At 53.0% G+C, this 24,222-nt stretch overlaps 1 protein-coding gene across 1 annotated transcript in view; it reads right to left on the reverse strand.

Moving 5' to 3' along the window:
* LOC119962312 (TGF-beta receptor type-1-like) overlaps nt 1–24,222 on the reverse strand; it is a 132,990-nt gene that overhangs the window by 83,302 nt on the left and 25,466 nt on the right. Inside the window, exons 3-4 of the mRNA XM_038790296.1 lie at nt 19,565–19,795; nt 16,114–16,281 (exon numbers count right to left, since the gene is read on the reverse strand). Coding sequence (XP_038646224.1) covers nt 16,114–16,281; nt 19,565–19,795 — 399 coding nt within the window. The remainder of the gene's footprint in view (nt 1–16,113; nt 16,282–19,564; nt 19,796–24,222) is intronic.

The raw sequence follows: 24,222 nt of genomic DNA on the forward strand, positions 1-24,222 counted from the left end.
GGGAGAGGAGCAGCAGCGGGGAGAGAGTTGCAGCAGCGGGGAGAGAGGAGCAGTAGCGGGGAGAGAGGAGCAGCAGCGGGGGAGAGAGGAGCAGTAGCGGGGTAGAGGAGCAGCAGCGGGGGGAGAGGAGCAGCAGCGGGGAGAGAGGAGCAGCAGCGGGGAGAGAGGAGCAGCAGCGGGGTAGGAGGAGCAGCAGCGGGGGGAGAGGAGCAGCAGCGGGGAGAGAGGAGCAGCAGCGGGGGGAGAGGAGCATCAGCGGGGGGAGGGGCGCAGCAGCGGGGGGAGAGGAGCAGTAGCGGCGAGAGAGGAGCAGCAGCGGGGAGAAAGGAGCAGCAGCGGGGGGAGAGGAGCAGCAGCGGGATGAGAGCAGCAGCAGCGGGGGAAGAGGAGCAGCAGCGGGGGGAGGGGAGCAGCTGCGGGGAGAGAGGAGCAGCAGCAGGGAGAGAGGAGTAGCAGCGGGGGAAGAGGAGCAGCAGCGGGGAGAGAGGAGCAGCAGCGGGGAGAGAGGAGCAGCAGCGGGGAGAGAGGAGCAGCAGCGGGGAGAGAGGAGCAGCAGCGGGGAGAGAGGAGCAGCGGGGGGAGAGGAGCAGCAGCGGGGAGAGAGCAGCAGCAGCAGGGGAGAGAGGAGTCAGCAGCGGGGGGAGAGGACCAGCAGCGGGGAGAGAGGAGCAGCAGCGGGGGAGAGAGGAGCAGCAGCGGGGAGAGAGGAGCAGCAGCGGGGAGAGAGGAGCAGCAGCGGGGGTAGAGGAGCAGCAGCGGGGAGAGAGGAGCAGTAGCGGGGTAGAGGAGCAGCAGCGGGGGGAGAGGAGCAGCAGTGGGGGAGAGGAGTAGCAGCGGGAGAGAGGAGCAGCAGCGGCGGGGTTAGAGGAGCAGCAGCGGGGAGAGAGGAGCAGCAGGGGGGGGAGAGGAGCAGCAGCGGGGGGAGAGGAGCAGCAGCCGGGGGGAGAGGAGCAGCAGCGGGGGGGAGAGGAGCAGCAGCGGGGGAAGAGGAGCAGCAGCGGGGGTAGAGGAGCAGCAGCGGGGGGAGAGGAGCAGTAGCGGGGGGAGAGGAGCAGTAGCGGGGGGAGAGGAGCAGCAGCGGGGGTAGAGGAGCAGCAGCGGGGAGAGAGGAGCAGCAGCGGGGAGAGAGGAGCAGCAGCGGGGGTAGAGGAGCAGCAGCGGGGGTAGAGGAGCAACAGCGGGGAGAGAGGAGCAGCAGCGGGGGTAGAGGAGCAGCAGCGGGGGTAGAGGAGCAGCAGCGGGGGTAGAGGAGCAGCAGCGGGGGTAGAGGAGCAGCAGCGGGGGTAGAGGAGCAGCAGCGGGGGTAGAGGAGCAGCAGCGGGGGTAGAGGAGCAGCAGCGGGGTAGAGGAGCAGCAGCGGGGAGAGAGGAGCAGTAGCTGTTAAAAAACCCTCTGTTAAAAAGGAATCCAGCGGGGATGGTGGAAAACTATTTACATGTGATTGAGCATTTTTAAGGTGTACAGTTCTGGAAAAGTTGACAAATTCAGCCAGTCGGGTGCCTTGATCCTCCGTTGTGAGGTCCGCAGTCCCGGTAGAAATTCAGGCAGCGGCGTAGTCGCCGGATACTCCGGGAGCGTGCAGTCCTCATCTTCATCCCCGGATGGAGCCAATGGGAGGACGGATCGTCCTGGAGCGGGGGCTGTGGTGAGGTGCGCTGGGGGGAGGATGGGTGGCACCAGGGTGGTTAGGGGGGTTGTGGGGACCCAGCTGGTGCCATGTCCCTGAGGGAGACTGTGTCTTGGTGGCCGTCGGGGTACGCCACGTGGGTTTGCATGGAGTAGCTGTGCCCTCTCGACCAACGGGTCCGCCTTGTGGAGCCGCACGTGTTTGTGGAGGAGAACGGGTCCCAGAGCTGCCAGCCGCGTTGGGAGCAAAACCCTGGAGATGGACTTCCTAGGGAAGGCAAGGAGACGTTCATAGGGGGTTGCATTAATCGCAGTGCAAAGTAGCGATCGGATGGAGTGAAGGGCGTCAGGGAGGACCTCCTGCCAGCGGGAGACCGGGAGATTTTTGGACCATAGGGCCAGCTGGACGGCCTTCCAGAGCATCCCGTTCCCCCTCTCCAGCTGCCCGTTTCCCCGGGGGTTGTAGCTGGTCGTCCTGCTCGAGGCAATGCCCTTGCTGAACGGGAATTGACGCAGCTCATCACTCATAAAGGAGAATCCCCGGTCGCTGTGGACGTAAGCAGGGAAGCCGAACAGAGTGAAGTTGCTATTGAGGGCATGGATGACTGTGGCAGACGTCATATTGGGGCGTGGAATGGTGAAGGGGAATCTGGAGTATTCGTCGACCACGTTAAGGAAATACGCGTTTTGGTCGGAGGAAGGGAGGGGCCCTCTGAGGTCCATGCTGAGGGGTTCAAAGGGACGGGTAGCCTTCAACAAGTGGGCCCGGTCTGGCCGGTAGAAGTGCGGTTGGCACTCCGCGCAGACCTGGCAGTCTTTGGTGACCGCCCTGACATCCGCAAAGGAGTAGGGTAGGTTGCGGGACTTTATGAAGTGAAAGAACCGGGTAACCCCTGGGTGACAGAGACCATCATGTAGGGCCCGGAGTCAGTCCACTTGTGCTCTGGCACATGTACCTCAGGATAAGGCATCGGGGGGCTCATTGAGCTTACTGGGGCGATACAAAATCTTGTAATTGTAGGTGGAGAGCTCGATCCTCCATCTCAAGATTTTATCATTTTTGATCTTGCCGCACTGTGTGTTATTGAACATGAAGGCAACCAACCATCCGGGGGAAAACTGTGGAGTGAGTGAGTGGGCGAGCCTTGTCCGCATAGTTAGGGACCCACTGGGCGTAGTATGAGAAGAACCCCAGGCATCGTTTGAGGGCCTTGGGGCAGTGGGGGAGGGAGAGTTCCATGAGGGGGCGCATGCGATCGGGTTCGGGCCCTAGAACTCCATTTTGCACCACATAGCCAAGGCTGGCTAAGCGGTTGGTGCTGAACACGCACTTCTCCTTCTTATACGTCAGGTTCAGGAGTTTGGGGGTGTGGAGAAATTTGGAAAGGTTAACGTCGTGGTCCTGCTGGTCGTGGCCACAGATGGTGACATTATCCAGGTACGGGAAGGTGGCCCACAGTCCGTACCGGGCAAGCATTCGGTCCATCTCCCGTTGGAAGACCGAGACCCCATTAGTGACGCCAAAGGGAACCCTAAGGAAGTGGTAAAGGCGATCGTCTGCTTCAAACGCCGTATATTGACGGTCCGCCTTGCGGATGGGGAGCTGGTGGTAGGCAGATTTCAGGTCGACTGTAGAGAAGACCCGGTACTGTGCAATCTGCTTGACCATATCAGATATGCGTGGGAGGGGGTACGTGTCGACTGCGTGTACCGATTGATGGTCTGACTGTAGTCAATGACCATCCTGTATTTCTCCCCAGTCTTTACCACTACCACTTGGGCTCTCCAAGGGCTGTTGCTGGCCTCGATGATGCCTTCCCTCAGTAGCCGCTGGACCTCCGACCTGAAGAAGGTCCTGTCCTGGGCACTGTACCATCTGCTCCTGGTGGCGACGGGTTTACAATCCGGGGTGAAGTTCGCAAACAGGGGAGGTGGGTCGACCTTAAGGGTCGTGAGGCCGCATACAGTAAGGGGTGGTAGGGGCCCGCCAAATTTCGGAGTTAGACTTTGGAGGTTGCACTGGAAGTCCAGGCCGAGTAGCAAGGCAGCGCAGAGGTTGGGGAGGACGTAGAGCCGGAAGTCGCTGAACTCTACGCCCTGGACGGTGAGGGGGGCATGCAGTACCCCCGGATTTCCATTGAGTGGGATCCGGAGGCCAGGGAGGTTCGTTGGGTAATGGGGTGTACCGCGAGGGAGCAGCACCTTACCGTATCGGGGTGGATGAAGCTCTCAGTGCTCCCGGAGTCGAGAAGGCAAGGTGTCTTGTGGCCCTCGACTTTCACCGCCGTTGTCGCAGTTGCGAGTTTGTATGACCGGGACTGGTCGAGCGTGATGGAGGCGAGCTGCGGCTGGTGTTGGTGGGCCCCGGGCTGGTCGGCGGCGGTTGCGGGTGATGAGTGGCCCAATGAGGTGCCCGATGGGCAGGGGTCCTGAGGCACCATCCAAAATGGCGCCGAAGATGGTGGCGTTAAAGATGGCGCCGCCCACGGGCCGCACGAGGTCTGATCGTGGGAAGATAGCGGTGCCCACGGGCTGCACGAGGTCTATTGCGGGGAGGATGGCGGCGCCCATGGTTCGCACGCGGGAGGTGCAGGAACAATGGGGCTGGTTACAGCGGCAATCGACCGGGCCTGGCACACCACAACAAAATGTCCTTTCTTCCCGCAGGTCTTGCAGAGTGGGCTCCGTGCTGGGCTGCGCTGCCGAGAGTGTTTTGTCTGCCCGCAGAAGTAGCACTTGGGCCCCCCGGGGTTGGCTGGCTGCCGTGCGGCGCAGGCTTGGAGTTGGCTGGGGACGGTCGCTGGTGGGATTCCACGATGTCCAGGAGGGGGTCGCTGTGCGGTCGGGGACGTACGCTTGAAAATTACAGGAGGCTACCGTTAGTGAGGTCGCGAGTTTCTTGATCACCGTCAGGTCGAGCGTATCCCTTTCTAAGAGGTGCTGGAGGATGTACACCGACCCTATACCTGTAACGAAAGCGTCCCTGATTTGGAGTTCGGAATGTTCAACAGCCGAAAGTGTCTGGCAATCGCAGTTCCTCTCCAGGGCGTGCAGGGCACGCCAGAAATTTTCCAATGCCTCAGCGGTGAGTTGTTGCCGCGTGGATAGGAGGTGCCTGGCGTGGAGTATGTTGATCGGACGTTTGTAGATCTCTTTCAGAAGCGCCATGGCCTCAGTGTAGTTGAGCGCGTCCCGGATAAGAGGAAAGATATCGGAGCTCAACCATGAGTACAGGGTCTGTAGTTTCTATGCCTCTGAGGGTGGTTCTGTCGCTGATCCAATGTAGGCTTCAAAGCAAGCTAGCCAGTGGTCGAAGGCCGACGTGGCTATGTCTGCTTGAGGGTGCAGCTGCAGGCGATCTGACTTGATGCGAAGGTCCATCGCTGTAAAAACTCTGCGTAATAGATTGATGCACTATCAATTACGACGAAACAAGAGTAGAGAGTAATTGAGGCTTTATTACGCAGAGATGTGTTGCCTCCTGCAGCTGCTGCCGAAATGGCTGCAGCTCGATGAGCACACACATTTATACTCCGCCTATTGGGCGGAGCCAGCAGGCAGGGATCTACCCCCATACCTGTAGTAAAGGAGCCTTACCGTATTACATCTCATACGTGCACTATATACAACAGTTCTGACTACCACATCGACCAACAAGCCGCTGAAGCCAAAGGGATTTTTTCGCACTGGCTCCGCTGTTTTGAGGCCTAACTCACCGCCTCCTCCTCGCCCTCCGTCACCGACAAACAGAAACTGAGCCTCCTCCACGCCCGGGTGAGCCACAGATTCTCCGTGGCAAATCGAGGAAACGACCACGTGCGCAGACACAGTCGCGATCCTGAAAAGGCAGTACGTGAGGCCGGTGAACAAAGTGTTCACATGGCATCTCCTCACCACTCGCCGCCAACACCTCGGGGAATCGCTGGAGGAGTACCTACGTGACCTGAAAGTACTCGCGCGAAGCTGCAACTACATGGCCTTCACGGCCTCACAACACATGGAACTCGCCATCCGGGACGCCTACGTGGCTGGGGTCCAACTACGTCAAACAGCGCCTGCTCGAGAAGGGCGCCTTCGACCTAGAAGAGATGGTAAAACTAGCCACCTCCCTAGAAGTAGCGTTTCAGAGCCTCAATGTTTTCCCCTCCGACCACGCGACCCCCTCGTGGATACCCGACCAGAGGGTGCCCCAGGCCTGTGTCACGCGGCTGCCGGCCCAACCCGGGGAGCTATCCTGCTATTTCTGCGGCCAGCACCAACACCCCAGGCAGCGTTACCCAGCTTGGAACGCGACCTGTAGCGATTGCGGCAAGAAAGAACACTTTGCCAATGTTTGTCTGGCCAGGCTCAAAACCTCCAAATCACAGGCCCGACTTTCGGACTCACAGGCCCGCAGAGTCCGCAGCATGGCTGCATGCCTGCCAGCTCCACCCCCTCCAGACGCGTCATCTGCCTCGTGTTGTCCGTGGGGGCAGCCATCTCCGACTCTACTCTACATGTGCGACTCATGGGGGCCACCATCTTGGCCACCATCTTCATCGCCGCCCGACACATGCGACCGACGGGGGAAGCCATCTTGGGACCACCCCATCACCTCCGACCACGCCGGCTACCCGCAACTCGGAGCGGTTACCCTCGACCAGTCACGCCCGAAGCACCTCAGGAACTCGATGATGACCGTTTGGGTCAATGGGCACGAAGCGCCCTGCTTGTTTTGACTCCGGGTGCATGGAGAGCTTCGTACACCCAGACACGGTAAGGCGCTGTTCTCTCCCAATTTCCCCCGCATTCCAAACAATCTCCCTCGCTTCCAGATCGCATTCAGTGCAGATCCGGGGGTACTGTGTCGCAAACCTCGCGATACAGGGCGCCGAGTGCGCCAATTTTAAACTATTTGTACTCCCCGATCTCTGCGCTCCTCTCCTGTTGGGACTGGACTTCCAGTGCAACCTCAGAACCCTGACACTGAAGTTCGGCGGGGCCCTACCCCCTCTCACCTTATGTAGCCTCGCGAACCTAAAGGTCAACCCTCCCCCCGCTCTTCGCGAACCTCACCGCCAACTGTAGACCCGTCGCCACCAGGAGCAGGTGGTTCAGTGCCCAGGACAGGACTTTTATCAAGTCCGAGGTCCAGCGACTCTTGAGGGAGAGGATCATCGAGGCCAGTAATAGCCCCTGGAGAGCTCACAGGGTGGTCGTCCGGACTGGGGAGAAGAACCGGATGGTTGTAGACTACAGCCAAACCATAAACTGGTACACGCACCTTGATGTGTACTCCCTTCCCCGGATAGCGGACATGGTGAATCAGATTGCACACTACCCGGTGTTCTCCACGGTAGATCTGGAGTCCGCATACCATCAGCTCCCAATCCGCCCGGGGGGACTGCCACTACACAGCCTTTGAGGCACTCGGCCACCTCTTCCACTTCCTCTGGGTCCCCTTCGGCGTCACCAACGGGGTCTCGGTCGTCCAAAGAACGATGGACCGAATGGTGGACCAGTACCGGCTGCGGGCCACATTTCTGTACTTGGACAACATCACCATCTGCAGCCAAGACCAGCAGGACCACGACGCCAACCTTCAGAAGTTTCTCCAAACCGCTCAAGCCCTCAACCTCACTTATACCAAGGAGAAATGTGTTTTCCGCACAACCCGACTGGCCATACTCGGCTATGTCGTGGAAAACGGAGTCCTGGAGCCCGACCCCGACCGCATGCAGCCCCTCCTGCAACTCCCCCTCCCCCACTGCCCCAAGGCCCTGAAAAGATGCCCCTGGGTTCTTTTCCTATTATGCCCAGTGGGTCCCCAGTGGACACAGCCCGCCCACTGATTAAAGCCACCATCTTCCCACTGGCGGCTGAGGCCAGCCAGCCATTCAGCTGCATCAAGGCAGATATTGCCAAAGCCGCGATGCGCGCGGTGGACGAGTCCATCCCCTTCCAGGTGGAGAATGACACGTCAGAGGTCGCCTTCTCCGCTACCCTTAACCAGGCAGGCAGGCCCGTCGCCTTTTTCTCCCGTACCCTCAACACCTCTGAGATTCGACACTCGTCAGTCGAAAAAGAAGCTCAAGCCATCGTGGAAGCTGTACGGCACTGGAGGCACTACCTCACTGGTAGGAGGTTTACCCTCGTCACCGACCAACGGTCGGTAGCCTTCATGTTCGACAATGCACAGCGGGGCAAGATCAGGAATGATAAAATCTTGAGGTGGAGGATCGAACTCTCCACCTATAATTACGATATCGTGTATCGTCCTGGGAAGTTCAATGAGCCCCCAGATGCCCAGTCCCGCGGTACATGCACCAGCGCGCAAGATGACTGACTCCGGGCCATCCACAACGACCCCTGCCACCCGGGAGTCACCCGGCTTCTCCACTTCATCAAGGCCCGCAACCTGCCCTACTCCACCAAGGAGGTCAGGGCCATGACCAGGGACTGCCAAATCTGCGAGGAGTGTAAGCCGCACTTCTATCGACCAGATAAGGCCAACTGGTGAAGGCATCCCGGCCCTTCGAGTGCCTCAGCATCGATTTCAAAGGGCCCCTCCCCTCTACCAACCGCAATGCGTATTTCTCAACGTCCTTGACGAGTACTCCCGCTTCCCCTTTGCAATCCCTTGCCCCGACATGACCGCAGCCACTGTCATTAAGGCCCTGCATAGTATCTTCACCTTGTTCGGTTTCCTCACTTATGTCCACAGCGACCGGGGCTCGACGTTCATGAGCGACAAACTGCGTCAGTACCTGCTCGGTAAGGGCATCGCCTCGAGCACGACTACCAGTTACAACCCCTGGGGAAATGGGCAGGTGGAGAGGGAGAACGCGACGGTATGGAAGGCCGTCCTCCTGCCCCTCCAGTCTAGGAATCTCCCAGTTTCCCACAGGCAGGAGGTCTTCCCCGACATGCTCCACTCCATTAGGTCACTCCTTTGCACAGCCACGAACGAGACCCCTCATGACCGCCTATTTGTTTTCCCTAGGAAATACACCTCCGGGGTCTCGCTTCTGTCCTGGCTGACGACACTGGGGCCCGTACTCCTCTGAAAATACTTGAGGAGCTATAAGTTTGACCCCCTGGTCGAGAGGATCCAGCTCCTTCACGCCAACCCCCAGTATGGCAGCAGGGTAGCATGGTGGTTAGCATAAATGCTTCACAGCTCCAGGGTCCCAGGTTCGATTCCCGGCTGGGTCACTGTCTGTGTGGAGTCTGCACGTCCTCCCAGTGTGCGTGGGTTTCCTCCGGGTGCTCCGGTTTCCTCCCACAGTCCAAAGATGTGCAGGTTAGGTGGATTGGCCATGCTAAATTGCCCGTAGTGTCCTAATAAAAGTAAGGTTAAGGGGGGGTTGTTGGGTTACGGGTATAGGGTGGATATGTTGGTTTGAGTAGGGTGATCGTGGCTCGGCACAACATTGAGGGCCGAAGGGCCTGTTCTGTGCTGTACTGTTCTATGTTCTATGCCTACGTGGCACACCCCGACGGCCGACAGGATACGGTCTCCCTCCGGGACCTGGCACCTGCAGGATCCCCTACAACCATCACCTACCCCCCCAACCCATACCGAACAGCACCACCCGCCCCTGCATGGCCTATACCCCCTTCCTACACCCCCTTCCCCCATCGCCAACCTACAGGGATGAAGCTCCAGAAAACACGCTCCCGCAGTCAACACCCATGCCCGCATCGACGAGTTCAACAACTGTGCCCGCAGCAACGAGTTCAACACCCGTGCCCGCAGCGAGACCACAGCTCAGGCAATCACAGCGCACGATCAAGGCGCCGGACAGACTCAACCTGTGAGCCACTTCACCCCCGCTGGACTTCAATATTTTAACAGGGGGCGAATGTGGTGAATGTATCACGGCAACCATTCACCATTGCATTGCATTGTACTATGTTGTTGCCCCTGTGGGCTCTAGCTATGGACCATTGTATCACATTACATCGCACTGTATCATTTTGGTGCCCTTGTGGGCTCCGCCCCTGGCTCCGCCCCCCCCCCCTCGGGGGAGGTATATAGATCTGCTGCCCTGCAGGCGGCTCTCAGTGCAGAGCAGTCGCAGGCAGGCACAGTACTTGCTGATTAAAACCACTGTTCACTTCCGTCTCGTGTGAATTGATGGTCGCATAGTTGACGGCCTTCGCAGGCGAGCATCGGGAAGCTCACGAGGGATGAAATTAAATGAAAAATGAAAATCACTTATTGTCACGAGCAGGCTTCAAATGAAGTTAGTGTGAAAAGCCCCTAGTCGCCACATTCGCCCTGTTCGGGGAGGCTGGTACGGGACTTACGGGACGATGACTTACTGAGAGCACCAAGAGGAGTCAATGCGGCATTTGAGACTTTCTATAGAGATCTGTACAGGTTGGAGCCATCGGAGGGGGTGTCAGATATGGCAGAGTTTCTGGACAGGTTTTCCTTCCCGAGAATAGAGGAGGAGAATAGGGAAGAGTTGGAGGCCCCGCTAAGTTCGGATGAGGTGCTGAGGGCCATTCGTTTAATGCAGATGAACAAGATTCCGGGTTCTCATGGATATTCATAAGACCAGAAGCCATTGGAGCAGAATTAGGTCATTGGGCCCATTGAGTCTGCTCGGCCATTCAATCATGCCTGATATCTCCTGCCTTCTCCCAATAACCCCTGATCCCCTTATTAATCAAGAACCTATCTGTCTTTGTTTAAAGACATTCAGTTATTTGGCCTCGACAGGCTTCCGCGGCAATGAGTTCCACAGATTCACCACCCTCTGGCTGAAGAAATTCCTCCCCAGACTGAGGTTGTGCCCTCGGGTTCTAATTTTTTCGACTAGTGAAAACGCCCTCTCCACGTCCACTCTTTCCAGTCCTCGCAGTATCCTGTAAGTTTCAATAAGATCCCCCCTCATCCTTCTAATCTCCAACGAGTGCAGACACAGAGTCCTCAACTGTTCCTCATACGACAAGCTCTTCATTCCAGGGATCATTCTTGTGAACCTCCTCTGGACCCTTTCCAAGGCCAGCATGTCCTTCCTTAGATACGGGACCCAAAAATGCTCACATTACTCCAAATGGGGTTTGACTAGAGCCTTTTCTTTTCACTTCACCAAAGGCCAGGACAAGACAATGTTTCAGACCATCCTGGACAAGTTTGACAGTCACTGTGAAATGGAAACCAATGAAATCTTCGAGCACTACATATTCAAACAGCATCTGCAAGGTAAAGATGAATCTTTAAACTCCTTAACTAACCTCTGCCTACTAGCGCTAGCCTGCAACTTTGGTGATATTGCTGACTCCATGATCAGAGACCAAATCGTTTTTGGAGTTCACTCTGATCCTTTGAGAGAGCAGCTACTGAAAATCAAGCATATGACCCTGTCAGTTGCGACTGAAACATGCACAGTGCATGAGCACGCCAAAAATCGCTATGCCCAGTACAAATCAGCTGAAAATGAGAAACTCCCATGAGGCAGAGAATGTGCAGGCCATCTCCCGAAAGCGGCCATTTCCCGGGGCCCCACGCATGCGCGATGTGAAAGGGATAACGAAGTGGCCGACACCCGCACTGCGCATGTGCGACGACGCGCGGAGCATCAGGACACCGACATCATGATGTGCTCGAACTGCGGCAATGCCCACTTAAAGAAACACTGTACTGAAATGAAAAATCAAAATCACTTAAGTTACTGTGAAAAGCCCCTAGTCACCACATTCCGGCACCTGTTCGGGGAGGCTGGTACGGGAATTGAACCGTGCTGCTGGCCTGCCTTGGTCTGCTTTCAAAGCCAGCAATTTAGCCCTGTGCTAAACCAGCCCCTTGCAAGAGGCAGGCTATGTTTAAACTGCGGGAAGCCTGGACACTATGCAGCCTTGTGCAGGTCTGCACCACCTGTCAGGGGCCAGCGCTCCCAATTCCGACGACGGCGCGTTCAGAGTGTGCAACAACGATTACAGGATTCTGATCCTGGCAGCACAACGGATCCAGAGAAAGAAAGCCTGGACTCTGTCCACTGTGTGGGCATCATTAGCAAATGTGAATATGCCACATCCATCTCATCACAAATTTAATCCATCCTCGCTGTGGATTCTGCAGACGAATGGCGTGCGGTGATGCAGGTCAACCACTGCTCCATCCAATTTAAGCTGGACACAGGTGCTTCTGCCAACCTCCTCTCACAGGCAGATTTCAAACGCATCAAGAAACCCCCCCATGGTTCTTCCAGCAGCCTGCAGGCTCCTGGACTACAACGGAAATGCCATCACGGCACTGGGATCCTGCCATCTACTCGTCTCCAACCGGAGCACCCATGCATGGTTACGTTTTGAAATTGTCAAGCCAGACAGGGTATCCCTACTTGGCGCGCATGCCTGCAAGCAGCTGAACTTCGTGCAGCGGGTTTACACAACAACATCCTCCAATGTGGATCTTCAGGCCGGCATTGACAACATTCTTGCTCATTATCCTTATGTGTTCGACGGGATGGGCACGCTGCCATATCGATACAAGATTCTGCTACGACCGGATGCCAAGCCAGTGGTCCATGCACCACACCGGGTCCCGGCTCTGCTGAGGGAGCGCCTGAAGGCACAGCTCAAGCATCTTCAGCAACAGGGCCTCATTTCCAAGGTAACCGAACCGACTGACTGGGTCAGCTTGATGGTATGTGTTAGAAAGTCTTCGGGAGACCTGCGCATCTGCATTGATCCCAAGGATCTCAATAAGAATATCGAGTTCAGAATTTAAAGTGATCTGCAGATTGTTACTCCAAATTATTGTCTTCCACGGAGTTAACATGGCCTTAATCGGATTGTCGAATGTCTTTACAGGGTTGTCAGATATTACCCCCAGTGTAGTCGGACAAAGCAGCGCATATTGCACTCCAATAGCCTTGAGACATTTTCTAACTTAATTGAAACCCCTGGGCTTTGGTTGTATCACTGCCAGAAAATCTTGGAAGAAAGAGACCTCCTCTCCTTCATGGAGCAAGGCCCCTTTACGTCTTGCTGCTTTGCCAATCTCCGAAGTTATGAAAATACACCATTACTGGCCAGGATCACCGATTGTCCCTTGGTCTCAAAGACAGGATACAATGTGTCCTTTCTACCTCAATACATCTAGCTTTCATGTTCAGATTAAGAAAATGTGGTGGCCAGCTGGGATGTTATCCTTAGCTCCTTCTGGCAAACCAACAATAAAACTATGCCAAGGGGTATAATTTATCCTCCGGCCTCAGTTTTCCACATTGGCCAGGAATTCTGACATACCATGTAGTTGCTTTTCTTACGGTTGCAAGCGGGCCTCGTCTGAGGAAGTTGCATTTTCAACAGCAATGATTCTCTCCTCCACTTCCTCAATTTCCTTGTATTGTGCTGTTCAGTACCATGAGCACTGATCTTCTGCGCCAACAAGCCGAGTTTCTCATCAATGACTTCAATAATATTGGCAACCATCAGCTGTAATGCCTTGGAGAGTGCCATGTCGAGTGTCCGTTTGAGGATTCATTTGCAATGTTGAGGAGCCGACTCCACTCCAGTTGCTTCTCACTGCTCTCTTTTCTCCACTATTTTCTCAGGATTTCTTGGCATTTTATCACCAACATTTAGTCAGAAATCTTCCATGGGAATATGGAATTCTTGATCCCGGATTAGGTAAATATGGGCTGCGTGAGCATGATAAATAAGAGGATAAAAGAATGAGGAGCACCAGAGCCACGGAAACACTCCTAATCCCACAGGTGAAGCCCCTATTCAGAAAGTTTAAACATCCATTGGGAGGTACCCTCTCTCTGGGAGCTATTGTGAATGTCTCGGAGTCTGAGCAAGAATCGGAGACGGGGCTGATCCACAGGACTTCCCTTGATAGTTAGCCAAGGAATGTTAGACAGTTTAAAGCTTGGTCTATCACCTAGATATATCCAAAACTGACTCAGTCAAATTCCACAACTACCCAGCTCTACTCCCCCAACCCGATTACTCTCCCCAATTCAGAAGCAACTTACCCCTGACTTGACATTCTGAATTCTCCCTCAGTGTACTGTAATATGCGACATGGGGATTTTCACAGTAACTTCATTGCAGTGTTAATGTAAGCCCACTTGTGACACTAATAAAGATCATTATTGGACCTGACTAACCCCCGGACACTCAACGAAACTACTACCCCCCCCCCCCCCGCCCCCCTCCTCCCAAACTGGACAAAACTACAGTCCTTGGATCAATTCAGCCTGATTATCCCCGATCCACCTGACTACCCACTGACCCTCCCCCCGACACCCCGGACTGGGCCCAACCTCTACCTGACTACCCCACATACACAACCAACACCCAACCACCTGTCACCCCCTGTAACCACATTACCCTTCCCCCGATCTGACTACCCCCTGACCTGATTAACATGCCGATTTGACTCCTGTGCGACCTGACGACCTCCCAAATCTGATAACGCCCTCCGACCTGACTACCCCCCACCTGACCACTCCCCAACCAGACTACCCCCCTGACCTGACTATGTCACTGACCTGACTACCTCCCCAGCCTGACTACCTCCAAACCCTGACTACTTCCCCCCCCCCCCACCCACCACCGAAGTCTCCCCACTGACCTGACTTCTCCCCTGACTACCCCCACTGGCCTGACTCACCTACAACCTGACTACCCCCAGAGCCCTACTTCCCCCCAACCTCATTACTCCCACAATCCGATTAACATTGGAACCTGACTTCTCCCTGACCTGCTACTCATGCCCCCCCCCCCCCCGCAAACCAGGCCTGGGTATCCCCCTGCCCACCTGTGGTGGTATGATTAGCGTAGCTGCCTGCCATTGGTGCAGAACACCGGCTTACCATTGGCCCTGGTCGGTCATGTGCCTCTCGACCAGTTGGTTGAGACCAGTCATGTGATGACTCCCCGATTGGTCAAGAGGCTGAGTTAACCCCGCCTCTAGGGCGGGGTATAAATACCCAGTACTCCCGGCGGTTGTCTTTCTACTGTAATCGACCACAGGGCTAACATCTAGCAGATTAAAGCCATACGTTTGTTCAGCAACTCGTCTCGCGTTCAATTGATGGTACATCACCACCCTACTACTTACCAGCCTGACTAAACATTCCCCATGACCAACATGTCCACCCTCTGACCTGATTATGCTTGCCCGATCAGATCCGACAACCCCTGACCCGATTATGACACCCGCCAAGCAGACCTGGACAAGTGACCAACCAACCACCAGTCACCCACCTATCTATCCACATACCCACTCACCGACCCACTCATTCACTTACCCAAACCTGAATATGGCAGATATTGCTGTAAATAAGGGGCGTGCCATCTCTTTTCTTAACTCCCTTCTAATTGAGTTCCCCAGGGGCACTGCCTTTCTTTGCTAGCGGGGATCGAAAGATCCCGAAAGAAATACATAGTAGTGTCGGATCAGGAGAATCTTCGCATGCAGGGGCAACACACACAGCATTGCTTCTGCCAGAAGATTCGGCTACATCTTTGCGACTAGTTGGTGGAAAAAAATGGCAGAATAAGTGAGGAAGAATTAAAATATCAATTGAAAGCTGCATTTTAGTTATCTTGTGTTGATATTACAGAGCTACAATGATCTAATAGTCTTTTGATGCAATTTCACTATCACAGTCTATAAGATGAAACTCTGTCATGAATCAGGGGGAACTGGGCTGCAGGAATGCGGAGTTGTGGTTCGTGCATACTTGGGGAAGGGGGGGGGAAGATGTTTCCTCAAAGAAAAACTCAGAAGGCTGACACAGTGAGCAAAAGAATATCAAATTCCCTATCTTGCTGTGTTTACTGAGGTAATTACAGAGCAGCTGATGTTGGGGAAATTATTATTATTATTCATGTGGGTCTGTTAACAAACTATTAAAGTCATCAAGAGGGTGAATTTAAACTTTGCGTACATCCCTCCTTGGTTTAACATCAAGCATCATCATAGAATTTACAGTGCAGAAGGAGGCCACTCGGCCCATCGAGTCTGCACCGGCTCTTGGAAAGAGCACCCTACCCGAGGTCAACACCTCCACCCTATCCCCATAACCCAGTAACCCCACCCAACACTAAGGGCAATTTTGGACACTAAGGGCAATTTATCATGGCCAATCCACCTAACCTGCACATCTTTGGACTGTGGAAGGAAACCGGAGCACCCGGGGGAAACCCACGCACACACGGGGAGAATGTGCAGACTCCGCACAGACAGTGACCCAAGCCGGGAATCGAACCTGGGACCCTGGAGCTGTGAAGCAATTGGGCTACCCACAATGCTACCGTGCTGCCCAAAAAAACAGAGTCTCCGATGGTTTCAGAAAAAATGCACGAATTATTATGCCTATTCCAATATATCCAATATAATTACATAATCGTAATTAAATAAATGTAATCAAACCTAGTTGATTTTATGAAGATTGTTATCCAGTAAAGTCCTGGAATAGCAATTATAACCCTCATTTCAACCAGTTGCTTCATTTGGAAACAAAATGATTTTACCTTGTGTGCCAATTATTTCCATATGGAGATGTGTTAGTCCGCTTGCAATAGAGATGACAATTTGTATCATACCATCTACTGTCACAGTATATCTGTCTAAGTAGTCAAACAGTGAACCATTCTCATGGTAATCAGAAACAAGCCAAAGTTGTGTCCGGATGCCATCATCTGACAAAAAAAGAAAAGTTAAACAATAAATTAAAATTATTTATAATTGTTAATATAGAATTTTTCATTTAAGAACACTATTTTATATCTTAAAATCTGGAATTAGCACATACTGTTCGTTAAATGCTCATTTCAGTTACAGTAGTAACTATTCATTACGTAAGTCACTTACACAAATGTCATTTTGAACAATTTCACTCGAGTCTCTGATTTGACGAGTAATATCACTTTCAGGGCCATTAAATACATTTAGAATACTCTGTACCTGAAGAGAATAACTCTTATTCCAAAAGCGGTAAATAATAATTTATGGCAGTGTTTGTAGAAATACTTCATATGTTTTTGAAGAAATTATCTGGCAGGGAACTAAAATGAATCATATCCCCGAGTAACAATAGCAGCAAAGTTCAGCTTACCATTGTGGCCGAGATGTTGCAATTGAAGTTATTTTAACACCGAGGTTAATCACTGTAATTTACTTGGTTAAATGCCACTGTTAAGATATCGTAATCGGCAATCGGGCGGAGAATCGACTCTGATGCCCAAATTGGGGCCGGTGCTGGTTTGACGCTGGTCTCCATGCTCCGCCCCCTCAGAAATGGCGTAATCGCATTGCGCACCATGCGCCGTTGCAATAGTTGGCGCATCATAGGCAGGCCCTCCCGCAATGCTCCACCCATGATGGGCCAAGTTCCCGACGGCGTGGGACACGTGTGGTCTCAGCGGTTGGGAACCCGGCGTGGCGGCTGCGGACTGTATCCAGCATCGCCACACTCTGCAGGGAACCGTGCTGCTGGCCGCGTGGGGCTCCCGCGAGGGCTGGAGGGGCTGGTGGGGGGTGGCCAGAGGGTGGCCTGTGGGATGGCAGATGGCAGGTCAGGTCTGCACACGGCTGGTGCCATGTTGTATGGCTCGATCGCTGCAGGTCGTCAGCCATGCGCATGCGCACCGAGGGACCCGTCCATTCTCCGTCCATTTTTGGCACGGGAGCCGGGTGTTTTACCTGGCACCGCTGCTAGCCCCTCACCGGTCCCAGGTCTGTAAAAACCAGTCGTAAAACTCCCGCAAATTCTCTGTTTGAGGCAGCACTTAGCCGCTGAAACGGAAATTCCAGCCCAATGTTCTCCCACTGGAGCTGAATTGCACCAGTTTTCCAATCCCATGTGGTCATTAAGTGGGATGCAATTCAGTGTTCCACACCATGCAAATTTATGCATGGGGTACGAGGGATTCCCAGGGAATCCCACTATCGGGCAGCCAATAGAGAGGTCACGAGGTGACCACCCTCCCACGCCCTCCACCTCAAATTGCGCCTGAACCCAGCCCCCCACCGCATCCCCCAGATTGCCTGGGTGCCTCCCCCATACTCCCAACTATGGATGTGACCCTACCCTCCACACCACCCCCCCCCCCCCCCCCCCCACACACCCTGCCCAGGGCCATGACACTTAGAGTTGCTGCACAAAGCAGAGTTAGGCACATAAACATGATGGGCTGGATTTTCTGCTTTGTGATTCCAGAAGCGAGAAACGCGATAAGGCCTGTGGTATTCTTTGTGTTGCTAAATTCAGGATGATTGGCGTAGTGTTCACAAAGACCACAAATAACTTTTAAATTGAACAAAGCTATAAATTTATTAACACTACTTAATTGGATTTGACACTTACTCCCATATAATACAGTTGATAATAAACATATAAGCTACACTCATCTACTACTAATCTTTACACCATTACATTAATTATGATCTGCTCTTACTCACACTATCTTTCCTTCAGTCTGTACTCTAGATTTCTCCTCAACCTCTCACCCACAAGGCTTAGCATCAATGCCTTATATAGTTGTACATCTAGCTCCCTCTAGTTGTTGATTTAGGCATTATATTAACCCTTGTAGTTCTTCACATTTATGATAATGTCACAGGGCAGAGAATCACTCAAAATAGAAAAATCCCGTTTTGCGCCTGCCGCTGATTCGGACACCATTCTCCAGCCCCTCACTGGCGGCAATATCGATGTTTGCACTGCAAGCCGGCGGTTTCATGCAAAACCGCTATTGCATGCATTTCCACCCCTCTATGATGCCCCACTCTTCCAAGTGGAAATCTCACAGGCACGAACTCGTGCAAGTATTTAGAAGTGGGTCCTGGGTGACCCGGCTGTGGAGGGGGAGCTGGAAGTTTAAAAAAACTCAGAAAAACCTTCAAATATTGTCCGGTAGCTGCCCCGGTCGGGTGCAGTACCGGGCAACATCATGCTCCCCTCGTGATAAGTGTGGGCTGGCTCAGACTGCCTTTGCTGCAGTATGTATTTAAAACACACTCCTTTGGCGCTATTCACAGGCTCTTGGCTACGCACTCTGCTAAGAGCTGCCGATGTCCTTTAAATGCACAGAGAGCCTCGGGTCATCTATGGGCCCACTCAGACCACCCCTCTGAACACTTTCACACCCCAGCTGTTTTATCAAGGGGATGGGCGTGGCCAAACTCAATCAGGGGCCCACCAGGTGTTGGCCCTCCTCAGAAGCACTGCCCCATTGCAGAGGAAGCAGGGGATCAGCAGATCACATCCCAACCAAAGGACACCTGCACCATGTCCCTCTCTGACCCTTCTCTGACCCTCTCAGGGCAGAGGCTTCACCAGTGGCCCCATGCCTCAGGACTATCAGCTGTCTCCTCCTGGTGAGGCTGGCAGCCTTGGCTGCTTCTCTCATCACCTTCCAGGTGCTGTTCAGGAGGTTAGGCCTGAGCCTACAGCCCACCCTGGGAAGAGGGTGTCCCTCCTCTCCTCACTGACATGGAGCTATGGGTATGGGTTTACCTCAGACTCCTGAACTGTGTGTATGGGGGGGGGGGGGGGGGGGGGGGGGGGGGGTGGTGATGCTGGTCGTCTGTGAGCCATCTTCGTGGTTGCAGTGAGTGTGTGGTAAGTGGAGCAGTTAAAACAACTCCAGCTGTCAGGCTCTTTGGCGCCAACTCCAGCCCCAGCGGTTACAATGCCCGCTGGGCCAGGAATTGCTCTCAATTTGCGGCAGCAAAGCGCTGACCCATTTGCATGCCCTGACTCACTTACCGAAGAACGCCCCCAAAGGAAGTGTGAACCACACGCAATTCAGGGAACACTTCTCAAATGGAGAATTACGGTCAATGAGTCATGCCATCTTGTCTGATTGCTTGCACATTTTTTACAATTGCAATGAGAGTTTCTTCAATATGAGCAGATTATTTATTTAAGTGTGTGTTTCATTTTCAAATTTCTTTCTATTACACTTATGAAAGTGTTACCTTTATTGTCAGCAGCAATGAAACCCAGGACATTTTCATGTCGTAACATGCTAGTTTGGTAGATTTCTGCTTCACGCAGCCAGGACCTCTCTTCGTGCGAGGGGAAAATCTTTACAGCTACGTCATCGCCATGCCACTTTCCATGCCACACTTCTCCGTAACGTCCTTTCCCCACAATTTTATGGAGAACAACTGTTCTGGCTATAGTTCTTTGGACAAAAAGTGGCAAGCCTGATAAAAAGTGTATTAGACTCAGTATACAATGGAACTATTTTCAGTTTTGTCAATCTTGAAAGGCTGCACAAAAGCATTGGGCGGGATTCTCCGTCCCGCTGTATCCGTTTTCTGGTGCCCTCGTCAGCAACCCCAGCAGCCGGCCAATGGGGTTTCCTGATGTGGGCACCCGCATGCCGTCGGGAAATCTGCAGGCATGAGTGCGCTGCCGGCGAGATGGAGGATTCCGGCAATGGAGAATCCAGCCCAATGTATTTACCGAAGAGTGAATTCCTTAGCAGATATTTAATGCACTTGGTATTTTTATACAAGCAGAAAGTACTGCATAATTACAACAGAGCCATCTGAAATAAATCCGGTTAAGTTTCATGTTGAAATCCTTCCATCAGAAAATAACATTTAAAAACACGGTCAGACAAATCAAAACAGAAACAGCAGGTAAGTGCCAAGACTTAGACATGCAAACTATGACTAGTAGTACCACTATGAAATGGCACAAGTTGCATAGGTTTTTAATTTTAAAAATTGGTTAAGTGTAAAGTGCTGGGACGGTCTGGAGGGCCGTTCAGCTGGCCCTACGGTCCAGAAATCTCCCGGCCTCCCGCTGGCAGGAAGTCCTCCCCGACGCACTGCACTCCATTCGATCGCTCCTATGCACTATGACTAATGACACACCCCATAATCATCGCTTTGCCTTCCCCAGGAAGTCCACCACTGGGGTGTCGCTCCAGACTTGGCTTGCAGCTCCAGGACCCGGACTCCTCCGTAAGCACGTACGACACCACAAGGTGGACCCGTTGGTTGAAAGGGTACACCACACCAACCCACAGTATGCCTATGTAGCATACCCCAACAGTCACCAAGATACTGTCTCCCTCAGGGACCTGGCACCAGCAGGGTCCACACACACACACCCCTCTGGCCCGGGCCTTCCCTTCCCCGGCGCACCCAGCCACAACTCCCGCCCCAGGACAATCCGTCCTCCCCCTGCCCACGCCCGAGGATGATGAGGATATCGGCACGCTCCCGGAGTCACTGAGGACCAGACCGACACTGGAATCGCCGCCACTGCTCTAGACCGACTGAATCTGTAACTTGATCGGGACTCTTGAAACATCATCCTTCTGTAGAACATAGAACATAGAACAGTACAGCACAGAACAGGCCCTTCGGCCCTCGATGTTGTGCCGAGCAATGATCACCCTACTCAAACCCACATATCCACCCTATACCCGTAACCCAACAACCCCCCTCCCCTTAACCTTTAGGACACTACGGGCAATTTAGCATGGCCAATCCACCTAACCCGCACATCTTTGGACTGTGGGAGGAAACCGGAGCACCCGGAGCAAACCCACGCACACACGGGGAGGACGTGCAGACTCCGCACAGACAGTGACCCAGCCGGGAATCGAACCTGGGACCCTGGAGCTGTGAAGCATTTATGCTAACCACCGTGCTACCGTGCTGTATAATTCTCCTCCACCCCGCTGGACTCAATTTTTTTCTATCTGTATTTTAAAACATGTACTTGTATATAGTTCTCCTCCACCCCCACCGGACTCAATTTTAACAGGGGGTGAATGTGGTAGTCACCACTGATGTGTATATTTGGTGATTTATGGTAAGGCCCTTTACTACAGGTAAGGGGGTAGTTCCCTGCTTGCTGGCTTCGCCCAGTAGCCAGAGTATAAATATGTGTGCTCCCCGTACAGCAGCCATTTCACCAGCTGCTGGAGGAGGCCACACATCGTAGTGTATTAAAGCCTCGATTGCATCCAACTCTCGCCTTTGTGTAATTGATCGTGCATCACTACGCTCCACCCTATCCCCGTAACCCAGTAACCCCACCTAGCCTTTTGTTCACGAAGGGGCAATTTAGCATTGCCAATCCACCTATCCTGAACAACTTTGGACTGTGGGAGGAAACTGGAGCACCAGGAGGAAAGCCATGAAGACACGGGGAGAACGTGCAAGCTCCACACAGTCACCTGAGGCCAGAATTGTACCCAGAACCCTGGACTGTGAGACAATGTGCTAACCACAGTGCCGCCATGACGCCCTCAGGGAGATCAGGGAGACAATTTACGTCCAGGTTATTCAAAGAAGTTAAGGATAACTTAGGAATGAGGCAATTTAACTCAACTGCGTATCATCTGGAATCACAAGGGGCGTTAGAAAGATGGCATCAAACTTTAAAGACCATGGGCGGGATTCTCCAACCCCCCGCCGGGTCAGAAAATCGCCAGGGGCCGGCGTCAATCCCGCCCCCGCCGTGTCCCGAAGTCGCCTGCACCGGTGATTCGGCGGGGACGGGCATTGCTCCACGCCGGTTGCCCCCCCCCCGGGCGTGAGCGGGCTCCAGGGTCCTGTGGGGGGCGCGGAGCAATCTTGCCCCAGGGTGTGCCCCCACGGTGGCCTGGCCCACGATCGGGGCCCACCGATTCGCGGGCGGACCTGTGCTGTGGGGGCACTCTTTTTCTTCCACCTTCGCCATGGTCTTCACGATGGCGAAGGCGGAAGAGACCCTCTCCCCTGCGCATGCGCGGGGATGATGTCAGCAGCCGTTGTCACTCCGGCGCATGCGCGGACTTCCGCCGGCCGGCGAAGTCCCTTCGGCCCCGGCTGGCATAGCGCCAAAGGCCGTTCCCGCCAGTCGGCGGAGCGCCAACCAGTCCGGCGCAGGCCTAGCCCCTCAATGTTAGGGCTTGGCCCTTAAACGTGCGGAGACGTCCGCACCTTTGGGGCGGCCTGACGCTGGAGTGGTTCACGCCATTCCATCACACCAGGACCCCCGACCCATGTTGCTGGCATATAGTCAGGATTATCCAATGGATTGGGATAAAGGAATTCCATTTGTTTTATTTGCAATTAGGGATGCACCTAATCAATCAACTAAATTCAGTCCATTTGACTCGACTTTGGTCATGATATGAGAGGATCACTTAAAGGGAGCAAAGAGAAGTTGGTAAATCAGCATTCACAGATTACATTGTTGGACGATGTGTCATACATTCGGGAGAGATTAACGAGGGCTAGTGAGTTGGCTGGCAAACATTTTAAATTGTCACAAAATATGATGACAAAAGAGGCGGATAAGAAATCAAAAATTTGTAATTTTGTCAGTAGGGAGTATTATTGCCAATGGTAGTTGAGTCATCAGAAGCAAGATTTCATGGATCTTATCAAATTGAAAAGAAATTGAGTGAGGTGAAATATTTGAGAAGAATGCCAGATAGAAGGAAATCTCACACAGTGCGTCTGGTAGCACAGTAGTTAGCACTGTTGCTTCTCAGCACCAGGGTCCCAGGTTCAATTTCTGGTTTGGGTCACTGCCTGTGCAGAGGCTGCACATTCTGCCTGTGTCTGCCTGGGTTTTCTCCGGCTGCTCCGGTTTCCTCCCACAAGTCACGAAAGACGTGCTTGTTCGGTGATTTGGATATTCAGAATTCTCCCTCTGTGTAACCGAACAGGTGCCGGAGTGTGGCGACTGGGGGATTTTCACAGGAACATCATTGCAGTGTTAATGTAATGCTTATTTATGACAATAAATAATATTATTATTCTGTTAATATGCTCAAAAGGTATTTTGATAGAGAAGGAAAGAAGGAAGAGGTGTTAGACATTGTAACTCAAGGAGAAGAGAAAAACCCAGATAATTCTGAATTTGGCATTCCTCAAATTAGATTGGATAATGAGGAAGTAATGAGAAATTGGAATAAACTATTACCTCCCGGAGGAAAATCAAAATGACCGACAAGAGTTATTATAGTATGTGGGGATAAATTGGGAGGTACAAAAGTAATTAAGCATGATGTAAATGTAGGAAATGCTATTCCAATTAAACAGCATCCATACAGGCTCAATCCACTAAAGTTATCACAGGTAAAAAGGAGACGGACAGCATGCTTAAGAATATCATAGAAGTGAGTTGCAGCAATTGTTCAGCTATCGTGATGATACCAATACCAGATGGTTGTGTGTGGACGATTGAAAAATCAATGCAGTTACGAAGTCAGATGCGTGCCTTATTCCTCGTTTGGAAGACTGTGTTGAAAAGGTGGGATAAGTCACTAAACTTGACTTGCATAAAGGATGTTGGCAAGTACCATTATCAGACAGGGCAAAGGAGGTTTCAGCTTTTGTGACGCCAAATGGTCTGTATCAATTTAAAGTAATGCCATTGGGAATGAAGAATGTGCCAGCAACATTCCAAAGATTAACCAACAAGGTCATTTCTGGACTAACAATTGTGCAGTGTACATTAATGACTTGGTGTTGCTCAGTCAAATGTGAAAAGAGCATTTGGAATATTTAAAGGAATTGTTCAATCATCTACAGAAGGTTGGATTGGTGGAAAAATGAGCTAAAAGTGAATTTGCGAAAGCTCAAGTCACTTTATTTGGCAACAATTGGACATGGTC

Source organism: Scyliorhinus canicula, chromosome 2 (assembly GCF_902713615.1).
Source record: "Scyliorhinus canicula chromosome 2, sScyCan1.1, whole genome shotgun sequence".
Classification (NCBI taxonomy): Eukaryota; Metazoa; Chordata; class Chondrichthyes; order Carcharhiniformes; family Scyliorhinidae; genus Scyliorhinus; species Scyliorhinus canicula.